At 46.1% G+C, this 11,276-nt stretch overlaps 1 protein-coding gene across 1 annotated transcript; it reads left to right on the top strand.

Moving 5' to 3' along the window:
* Positions 1-256: 256 nt before the first annotated feature.
* LOC310680421 (neuritin-like) lies at positions 257-11,276 on the top strand. The gene is made up of 3 exons (XM_083447154.1): positions 257-718; positions 2,076-2,238; positions 10,732-11,276. The coding sequence occupies exons 1-3, from the start codon at positions 676-678 to the stop codon at positions 10,955-10,957; spliced, it is 432 nt and encodes a 143-aa protein (XP_083303280.1). The 5' UTR covers positions 257-675; the 3' UTR covers positions 10,958-11,276.

Genomic DNA, 11,276 nt, shown 5'->3' with positions numbered 1-11,276 from the left:
AATTGGAGTGAGGCGTCTGTGGCCTTTCAGATGTGGCTAGTCCGGATTTTAAAAATATCCGCCCCGATTTCCACTTCAAATGCATCAGGCTGACATCCTCTGCGCACAGTTATTTGCAAGGGAGCCCTACTAGGGCAGAGCGATTCCTAGGATTGTTTTGCCCACATGCAGCCCGAGAGAGAGAGCTCCCTCCTTACCCGAGACACTTTCCACCCTGCAAGCGTCAAACTAGCCCCTTCGCACATCTGCTCAACACCAAAGCATGGCAAGGGACAGACCCCTCCGTTTTCTCCCCCGGTGAGCGTGGTGGCTGCGCCTTCCTGGACTAAACCACCTTTCTCGGCAGGGGGAGAAGGGAGAAAGGGTCTGGGTTCCCGGGAGGCAGCTGGAGGGAAAGAAGTGGCGTCTGCAGATGGGCTGAGCAGACTCCCCCCGGGAGGGCGCGGGAGGAGGGAGCTGAGCGCTTGCAAGGCGCGCCGAGCCAGCTGAGCCCTCGAAGTTACCTCGGCGGTCGCCTGCGCCGTCTTGCTTCCTCACCGGGAGGAGGAAGGCTAAAGAGGCGCCCGTGGGTGCTGCTGGTGGGCGAATGGGCTTCCTGGGGGCACGCTGTTGATGTCAGGGGTGGAGTCCAGCCGGAGCCCCTGAGCAGGGCGGCGGCAGCAGGAGGCGGCGGCTATGGGACAGCGAATGGGCACGGCGCTCCTACTCGTCGCGCTGGGTGAGTACCAGCCTTCCCGGCGTAGGGGTCGTGCTTCGATTTGGAGATCGGATCATGGAGCTCAGTAACTAGTCCAGCTGAAAGTCTTTTCTCTCCATCCCGGAGGTGCGCGCCCTCTAGTTCTAAGGGTTAGTTAGCTACCGCCTCGCATTTCTTTTGAGCCTCCGTCTGCTTTGAACATCGGTAAAAGGGGACATAAAAATCTCGGCTATGCCCTATGTAGGTTGCCAACTGTTTTTTCAGGCAGTGCTCCTGTGTCGTTATTAACAACAACCTTTCAAGCAAAAAATTAACACACACCCTCCTATAGCGAGGAAAAGATGGGAGAAGCCTCCCCTGCTAAATGTCTGCATCTTGGGTAGTTGTTAAAGGCATAGGAGCTCAGGGCAGGGAAGTTGGCAAGCTCCAGTTCTAGGCATATTTGAATACTTGGCAGTAGCTCCAGAGGAAACATCACAATGAACAGGTCGTGTATTGGACATGTATTGCACGGCTTAGATAGCTTTGTTGGTTAGAGTGTGGTGCTGATAATGCCAAGGTTGCAAGTTTGATCCCCGTATGGGACAACCACATATTCCTGCATTTTAGGGGGTTGGACTAGATGATCCCTGGGGTCTCTTCCAACTCTACAATTCTATGATTCTGAACTCACTTTGTAAGGTTCTGCAAATGCAGACAACCAAATTCAAGACAGGTCACATTTTGCCTTCCATTGTAAATATTTATCACCTACATTTTTATGCTGCCTGTTCTCTAAAGAGTTTAGGGCAGAATGAATGGTCCCCTTTCTATCATGTTATCCTCACAACACCTCTGCGAGGTGTGGACATAGTCAGGGGAAGGGGGAGGGCAACTGCTTCTCCCTAAATCAAGTAAATCAATAAAAAAAGGTTAACTGAGGTTCTGTCCACCCACAACTTAAAGCCTGTTCCCTAGCATAAATCCTAGCTATGCCAGAATAGGTTAGTTTCTAAGAAGCAGCCCAGATCCACAGCTTGCATCAAGGCCCCCAAGTCTAAGTACCTGCACACTATCAGCAACTTCATGCTGGCTCTCATATGATGCCCATTAAACAGACGCAAACCTTAGGGAAGGAGGATTGTTCAAAGGCATTGGCTCTAAATCTGAAATGAGGGTGCCCGAAGGAGATTCCTTGCATCATGACAGGGGGAAAGACTCAATCAGAAGATGGTAGACTATGCTTTTAAGCAGAGGTCAGATGGCCATGCCATAGATGCTTCAGTTGTGACTCCTGCATTGCAGGGGGTTGGGTTGGACTAGATGACCCTCAGGATCCCTTCCAACACTACCATACTGTGATTCTATTAAGTTACATGGATCCCCTTTCCATTTGCAGGGTACCTGCTCAGGTCACTGACTGCAGAAGCCCAGTGTGAAAACATTTACCAAGATTTATCTGACTGCATCTTAAAACTAGGAGAGAATATGGCCATCTATGAGGAAGAAGAGGAGGAGGAAGATGAAAGGGACCAGATGCAAGGACTGTATGCCGTCTGCGGGTGAGCATGCACATAACACCATCCATTGCTGACACATCTTGCTTCCAGATTCAGTGCTACTCTCCCCCAAATCCTGTTCTCCACTGTGAATTTTGGTGTCAAGTATTCCCCAGATATTTTATAATACTCCAAATATAGACCTCTCCCATAATTAAGTGGGTGACTCCATATCTACTCCACATCTAGGACAGGAAAAGGAGACACAGGTGGTGCTGTGGTCTGAACCACAGAGCCTAGGGCTTGCCAATCAGAAGGTCGGCGGTTCGAATCCCTGTGACAGGGTGAGCTCCCATTGCTTGGTCCCTGCCCCTGCCAACCAAGCAGTTCGAAAGCACGTCAAAGTGCAAGTAGATAAATAGGTACCACTCTGGCAGGAAGGTAAATGGCATTTCCGTGCGCTGCTCTGGTTTGCCAGAAGTGGCTTAGTCATGCTGGCCACATGACACCAGAAGCTGTACGCCGGCTCCCTCGGCCAATAATGCAAGATGAGCAACCCCAGAGTCGTCCGCAACTGGACCTAATGGTCAGGGGTCCCTTTACCTTTTATTCCCCAGATATTTTCTAAATACTCCAAACATAGACCTCTCCCATAATTAAGTAGGTGACTCCATATCTACTCCACATCTAGGACAGGAAGACGAGACTCCACACAGACAGTAGGCACATTTTCCTGCATATCCAGGGGCACCACCATAGCTCAGTGGCAGAGCAGTCTGCTCTGCATGCAGAAAGGCCCCAGATTCAATCCCCATCATCTCTAGGTAGGGTTGGAAAGACACATTTAAAAACCTGGAGAGCAGCTGCCTGTCAGTGTAGACAATGCTGAGCTTGGTGGATCAATGGTCTGATTTGGTATAAAGGAGATTCGTGTGCTCTTACAATGGCTTGTTTAATATACACACGGACATCTGAGAAAAGAGCATGGGTATAACTGCTCCATCTGCTATGTGCCCGTTAGGCTGAAAGGAAGCATGTGGCATGCCTTCAGCCCAGAGAAATTGGGGTCAGGGAGCCTTGCAATTAGATGCACACATCCCAAATCTGTTTCCCCCTTCTAAGGTTGTTAGGATTTCTGCCCTCTTCACAGCACTCTGATGGGTAATTAATAAAGGAGGAAAGGTGTTTCCCTCTGATCCTGTTTATCCCCTCCTGGACTGCTTCAGCGGCACATGGGGCAGAGTGCCTGATAACTTTGCAACCCTATGCCCCCACCTCTTGTAGGATGCCTATGGCATAGCACAGGGGTGGCAGCCCTCAGGAGCTATTATATGAGAAGGAAGAATTGGTGGGCAGAGGAGATGTTGAAGGAAGAGGGAGAAGGATCATCCCTGAGGAGATTCTGAAAGGATTGGGAGAGGAATGGAGAGCATATAGAAAAGGAGGAAGGGAGAAGGAACCACAGAGAGACCAGCTGACGTGTTCTACCCTCACAGAGGCTTGAGGCCTCCACCAGAGGCAGAGATATGCCTGAGAAACTTTCAAGAGGGCATGCAAACAGTCGTTCTTTTCAAGTGGGTTCTAATTACACACACTGGCAAATTCAGGTTGCACAATTAAAGCAGATTTGGAGCTCTCGGGCAACAAACCCGGTTCTCCAAAATGGAACATTGCACCGGACAGTGTGGGATAACACTTGCTTTGACGCTGCAGTTTCATTCACACCGCACACCTCTTGTTTCTTCCCTTCTTTTCCTAGCCCCATTTAATAAATCCTTGCTCTTGTCATCTCACCACACCCTGCTTTTACTAAGTTGTTCACTGCCTCCCATTGCCTCTTTTCAGGGAAAGGGGGGCTGGGGACATCTGGCATTTCCCTCCCACCCCCGAATTTGGAAAGTGTGGAAATACAGTTTAAAAGATCCTATGAATAAGGATGAAATGGGACGCGGGTGGCGCTGTGGTCTAAAACACAGAGCCTAGGGCTTGCTGATCAGAAGGTCAGAGGTTCGAATCCCCGTGACAGGGTGAGCTCCTGTTGTGTGGTCCCTGCTCCTGCCAACCTAGCAGTTCGAAAGCACCTCAAAGTGCAAGTAGATGAATAGGTACCGCTCCGGTGGGAAGGTAAACAGCATTTCCGTGCGCGGCTCTGGTTCGCCAGAAGCGGTTTAGTCATGCTGGCCATATGACCCGGAAGTTGTACGCCGGCTCCCTCAGCCAGTAAAGCGAGATGAGCACCGCAACCCCAGAGTCAGCCACGACTGGACCTAATGGTCAGGGGTCCCTTTAGCTTTATGAATAAGTTGCCCACTGAGGTTTCTGCTCATCAAGATGGCTTATAAATATTCTAAAAATAAGATATAAATATAATTACCTTGGGGAGGGGTGTAGCATTGTGGTGTCAGAGGTGACATGGAGGCCGGAGAGATTTTACTCTTATTCCTCTGAACCGTTTATTTATGAGCATCATGAAATTAGGCCCCACTTCTGTCCTTCAGAGGTGATATTAGCTGTAGGGGTGAGGGAGGTAGATAGATACCCATGTGTAAAGCTACAGGGAACCAGGCAGAAGGCCTTATTGGTAGTGGCCATAGCTGTCAACTTTCAGATTTGAAAATAAGGGATCAGCAGCCTCACCTGTCCCGGGGACAGACTACGGGATATCTAACAATCCGGGATAGCAGCGGGAAACGGCGCTGGAATAAGGGAATTTCCCGCAAAAAAAGGGAAGGTTGACAGCAATGGTGGTGGCACCAACCCTGTAGAATGCCCCCCCCCCCATCAGATGTTAAGGAGATGAGTAATTATATAGCATTTAGGAAACATCTGAAGGCAGCCCTGTACAAGGAAGCTTTTAAAAGTTTAATGTTTCATTATGTTTTTATATATGATAAAAGACACCCAGTCAGATGGGCGGGGTACAAATAAATTATTCTTATTCTTATTTTATCCCTCTGCAGTTGAGAGGAGACTTCAGGGGAGAGGGATATTTAAGTTGGGATAATGACATTGGCAGAAGAGGGAATCTAGGTTGTCCCTCAGTTGCGTATCAGGATAATAGGAGCCAGGAGCTATGCTTTGCATTGCTGGGATGATGCAACACGCATGGATAAAGTCCTCTGCATCTGTTCTTTTCCAGTTAGAACAATTCTATTTTTTTTATCATTGCCATTGTTTTATCTGTTTTTATAATTGTATTTTCTATACTTGTAACCCTCATTGGGGCCTTATTGTGATGGGTGGGTGAAAGAGCTTGCAAACAAATAAATATAACATGTGGTAATAATTATGGATAGTAAGAATCAATGAAATGCACTGATTTGGGGCAGAGGCCTAAAAAAGGCACAAGTCAGTCTTGAATCCATTTGGCCTTTCCAAGGAGGGGCAGCTTCAAAGTGAGAAGCTTGTGCTTAAGGTGGATATGCAGCCATTTGTTTATTTGTAATCAAATCAGGATAGATGGGAAGGCAATCAGGTATCAAAGCACCAAGCAGCTCAGCCCGGAGCAGGTCTGGGCCTGATTAAAAGCGAGCAAGGGAGATGGAAGAGATAAAAAGTTTGCTGAGATAAATGGGTGCCATTGTCCAGGAATGCAATCAAGGAAGAGGCAAAGCTCTGGGAAGGCATAAAACCAGCTAGGCCAGCAAGAAAAAAGATGCTGAGATTAGAAAGGCAGAAAAAAGCAATAAATAAGAATAGGGAACCGGCAAAAAGAGAAGCCAGATTAGGGAGAGGGTAAAGACATATTGTAGGGTTGGGCAGGAGGTTAATGAAGGAGACAAGAAAGTCTTGGAGGAGGGAAGATGAAGGTAAGATGACCTCTAAGGGGCATTGCGCCTGAATTGGAGTTTGAGCCTTAGGAATTTGTTGTTGTTGTTTAGTTTAGTCATGTCCGACTCTTCGTGACCCCATGGACCAGAGCACGCCAGGCACTCCTGTCTTCCACTGCCTCCTGCAGCTTGGTCAAACTCACGTTGGTAGCTTCGAGAACCCTGTCCAGCCATTGTGTCCTCTGTTGTCCCCTTCTCCTTGTGCCCTCAATCTTTCCCAGCATCAGGGTCTTTTCCAGGGAGTCTTCTCATGAGGTGGCCAAAGTATTGGAGTCTCAGCTTCAGGATCTGTCCTTCCAGTGAGCACTCAGGGCTGATTTCCTTAAGATTGGATAGGTTTGATCTTCTTGCAGTCCATGGGACTCTCAAGAGTCTCCTCCAGCACCATAATTCAAAAGAATCAATTCTTCGGCGATCAGCCTTCTTTATTGCCCAGCTCTCACTTCCATACATCACTACTGGGAAAACCATGGCTTTAACTATACGGACCTTTGTTGGCAAGGTGATGTCTCTGCTTTTTAAGATGCTGTCTAGGTTTGTCGTTGCTTTTCTCCCAAGAAGCAGGCGTCTTTTTGGGAATAGTTATTGTAATAATATTGCACGATACCCCAATCTCTGAGCAGTTCGAGGTTCTAGGCGCTCACCCAGGGTTTGTGTTTCCTTTGGAATGCGGTACAGCACAGACTGTGGTGTCTTTATGATCTATGGTTTATTTACACATATCTACAACCTGAGCCTATGATGGAAGGGTTCCCAGCATTAGCAAGAAGGTCTTGCTTCTCCCATAGCCACAACCTTGGATTCCAGCAGAAATCAGGCATGGTTCTGTCTCCCAGCTGCCTGCCTGCCTTGCTTCTACCTTGCTTCTACCTCACATACCTTAACACTCTGGTCTTTGTCTTCCTAACTACCAGTGAGTTGAGGGAGAGGGGCCTCTCTCATTTGTCACCCGGCACAGAGCCACTTCCTTAATGGCCTGCACCTCACCAGAAAGCTAGCCCGGCTATTCGTGGAATTGAATCCATGCTGGATCCAGGAATTAGAAGGGGGCTCAGGCATACAGCCTACCCTATCCAAATTCATAATTATAATATTTGTTAAGAACTTTCAAGAGTTCAAAGTGCTTCACACAGGAAGGTACCTGCCTTATAGCAAGTTGGATCGCTGGTTCATGTATTGTCTACACTGATGGGTGTAGTGGCTCTTCAAGGTTTTAAGCCGGTGCCTTTTCCAGCACTACCTAGAGACTTTGGAGATTCAACCCTAGGATATAAGATGCTGTACAGCCTTTCTCTTTCTTACAACAACTTTGCAGAGTAAGTCAGTATATTAGCCTCCATATTTCAAGTGGAGAAGAATGAGGCTGAGAGAGTCAAACTAGGGATTTCCTATTGGTAGTTCAGTTTCTTAATCACTGCAAGCAAGCTCAGCCACACACCAGATTCTTGCTGCTGTTTTTAAACCCCACTTTCTAACTCTCCGTGGTATAGCTAAAGGGTAGCTCTCGTTCTCTGTAGGAGTGATCCCCAAGAACTCTCCCCCCCAAAAAACTTTTGCTCATTTTCTTAGAATTACCTCATGAGGTAGTAATGTAAAACTTTGTATCTGGGCCATACCACTTTAGATTGCAGGCAACGGTTCCCATGGTGATGGTGTGAGGTGATTTAATTTGTTCAGATGCAACCCTAACTGCACTTACCTGGGAGCAAGCCCCCCCCCCCCTTTTTTCACAGTAAATCAGTACATAAACAACAACAGCCTATACAGAATCAACCATGTTTTAAGAATTAGGAAATGGATCCAGATCAGGGCTGTATACATATATTTAGAGGTTCTGTGTGCTTAACCTATACACATGTGAAATTTAGTACTAAGCATGTTCAGCACCTAGAGAACCTCAACTTTTATTGAAATTGCTAGCCCTTAAAAGATTATGAAGTTGGGTCTGAAAATGTGTTCACCACAAAGGATGAAATATCAGAAACTATGGGGAAGACACATTTTATTGGGTCGGAAACTCTGCACTCTGCTTGTTCGTTTCTTTGCCTCTTCTCATGAATTGGAGAAGAAAAATTAATGAAGCAAACTATATGAGCATATGCAAGCCTTAATTAACCTCCTTTATACAGACCATTGGATTCACATTTTGTTGATGCGGAGTTAGGCTTTCTTGTTTTGTTTTGCTTTAATGCAGAATACATGCAACCTATCATTGTGTTGCAAGACCTGAGTTACTGTCATCCTGGATATGCCCTGCCATTCTTTCCTGCTATAATGGAATTAAAACAATACAGTACTGTCTTCCCATGATGTTCCTGTTCCATGTTTCTCTCCCTCTGCTAGTGAGAGAAGGCTGGTCAGTGACAGATATGGAGATCATAATAACTGATGCCTCAGAAAGCAGCCTGCTATGAAATTGATTGTATTTGTTGTTTGGTTTTAGTTGTGCAACATTCCCCCAGAGTCCAACGCTGACGGGTCATGTGATTATGGCCTGTGTTTGTGAACAGATGGAGGCTGCAAAAAGTGAGGCATGCTGGGGATTGTGATTACCCAACTGAGATGGGGAAGGGTGGGGGGAAAAGAGTGAAGAGAAACAAATACACACAAAAAAATGTCCTTCAAAGTAGACACTTCAGTTTTCATGCCTCACTCTTCCTGTCTTTGTTGAAGTCAAATAATTTTAAGCTGCTAACACTAAATTTCTCCTTTGCCCCCTGCAATTATGCTGTTGCAGGTTGCAGAGGCAAGGCTTGTTATAAGACAAAATGAGTTTACCTTGTTTGGCAGCAGCTTCTCTCATTATTATCTCAGGACATTTATTCTGCCACAATAGTTCTATTTAATGAGCTCTTTACAGCTGGCAATCAGATAAGTGTTCTCTGAGATTTTATGCACACAGACACACACACACCAGCCTTGTTTCATGATTGTGTAAGGATGCCTTGGACAAAAGATGCTTTTTGTATAACCAGGGTCTTCTTTGGGCAAAATGTTCCACTTATGTGAGAAAGACTGGTGGGTTTTTGGTGGGTGTGTTCGGCAACATGTCATTAAGGCAGTAGTTGTGTATTAGCGATGGATTTTTAGTGGACCATCCACACATTCAGCTTTATTAGATGTTCAGTGACACTTCCCCAATGTTACCACCTTATTGCTGTCTGGAGAGGCACTCTTGTGCAATAGCACAACGAAAGTGAAGCACATACCCTTGCACGTTTGTGGTTACAGGATAGAGTTACAGGATTTCAGCTGGACACTACAGGACACGCACCGATTGCAAACAAAGTAGGATGTCCACTGAGAAACAATTGCTGGGGAAACTCAGTCAGATGGGCGGGGTATGGTAAATAAACTATCATCACCATCATTATTATTGCAGACACAAATAGCACTGAAAGTGGGAACACATATAACCTCACTGATACAATCATGGGCACAAATAATAATGAATGCACAATAAAAAGGACATCTGAAGGGACCCATTGTAACATTGCAATCAAACATTTCCAGAAGGAAAATGTTTCAGCAACGCCAGAAAAAAAAGATACAATTCACTTTCACAGTGCAGCTATTACAGTAACAGCCTAGCAAGGGAGTCTAGTCAGGACTCTGTCCTATGTCCTGCTTCCGCCCCTTTTTAAAAAATCCATTATAGCTCAATCTATTTAGTCTGGAATCCATGTATTCATTGGAAGAACTGGAATTGGTTAACCAAGAATTAAGTGTGCACCCTGTTTTGAGCGCTTGTGGTGGGCGGGGCCAGAGGCAAAAGTGGGTGGAGAAACTGATGTAAATTTTACATGGTAGCCTAGTTTGTGCATTTACACACCCCTCTCCATCCAACAAGAGGCATTATCAGCATTCAAAGACACATTCCAGCCAGGCAAAAACACTCAAGGAGGGTATGGAGCAGGGCCAGCTAGAGAGGGTGGCTGGAGAGGAGGTGAGGCCTGGAGAGAGGTGTGGAGGACCACATTCATTTCCACGGCCTGAAGGTCTCCACTCTTGGGCTAGATCAACCTTCTCAGGATATCCTATCCTGCTTAGGCATCCTGAAATTTGGTTCTTTCAACATCCATCCTCATGTAGGCTGCATTCGTATGCACAAAAGCAAAATGTTAGATGTCCTAGGAGTTATTCAGGAAGGACTGCCTATAGAAGAACATGTTCCTATGGGGATAAATTTGGCACAGGGATCATGAATTCATATTCATGGCAGCCATGTGAGTATATTACAGAAGTGCTGCTAGACTTGGATTGTCCCTTTTTTCTTCCTCTAAGGTGGACAGAATCACATTGAGAAGGCTGGAAAAAGTGCCTACTCTGGTCATAACCAACCAACCAAGCCATTCAGGGTTTATGTCAGGGGTGGACAACCTCTTTGAGCCAGTGAACATTTTGAGTGCCATGGGTGCCAGTCACAAAATGGCTGGCATGGGGTTGTGGCTTTACACAAAATGGCTGCTGTAGGGAGCATGAGAGAGGCCAAGCCAAAGCAAACAGGAATTGAGCAGAAAGAGCAAGAAGCCTTTTGCGGGTTGTGGATTTTTGAGGGGATTTTTACTGAAACATTTCATGGGTCCCATAAGAGCTGCTTGTGAACACCCACAGGCCTTGCATTGATGATCCCTGCTATATGTTCTGCTTTACAGATAAGCAATTTCTAACTGTGGCTTCTTTGTTTTATGAAAAGAAACTAAATATTCTCCTTCTCCTGCTGCAGATATTGGGAAGAGTTTCACACCTGTGCCGTGGCTGCCCTTTGGGAGTGCCAGAGGGAGGCAGCAACTATCTGGGAGATGTTGAAAAAGGAATCTAGGAAAATCAAATTCCAAGGCAGCCTTTTTGACCTCTGCGCCTCCAGCAACTCCCAGAATTTCAGCTCCTTGCAGATTCCATCTATTTCGCTGTTAAGCATCACTTTGATGGTCACGTGGCTTAATTTATAAAGGGAACCACTCTGCACATATGTACATATATTTATTTCCAGATCTTTGATAAATACTGTTAGGGGTTTTGTGTTTGTTTAGTGAATGCTTGGTTATATTATAAATATGGAGGGAAATCCACTGCATTTTTCAGTGATCTGGGTTGTCAAGAACAAGTCTGGCAAGTGTTCCAGTTTGACTTTGCCCATGAGAAGTTGCTTGTGAATCTCAGCTTTAAACCACTGAACTTGGAGGAAATGGCAGCACAAGCAAAGGGGCACCTACTTTCCTTATTTTGGTCTGCTGTTTTGGATGTTCTTTGATAAAACTACCAATCAAA

The sequence above is a fragment of the Podarcis tiliguerta genome (genome assembly GCF_965153285.1).
Source record: "Podarcis tiliguerta genome assembly, chromosome: 6".
Classification (NCBI taxonomy): domain Eukaryota; kingdom Metazoa; phylum Chordata; class Lepidosauria; order Squamata; family Lacertidae; genus Podarcis; species Podarcis tiliguerta.
The sequence above is the reverse complement of the archived record's forward strand: the minus strand, read 5'-3'. Positions and strand labels throughout refer to the sequence as shown.

Bases quoted from the DNA above. Each gene is read 5' to 3' on its own strand.
- LOC310680421 (XM_083447154.1), top strand. From the start codon at position 676: ATGGGACAGCGAATGGGCACGGCGCTCCTACTCGTCGCGCTGG. The intron at 719-2,075 runs GTGAGTACCAGC...TTCCATTTGCAG, and splicing joins GCTCCTACTCGTCGCGCTGG to GGTACCTGCTCAGGTCACTG. The intron at 2,239-10,731 runs GTGAGCATGCAC...CTCCTGCTGCAG, and splicing joins GGACTGTATGCCGTCTGCGG to ATATTGGGAAGAGTTTCACA.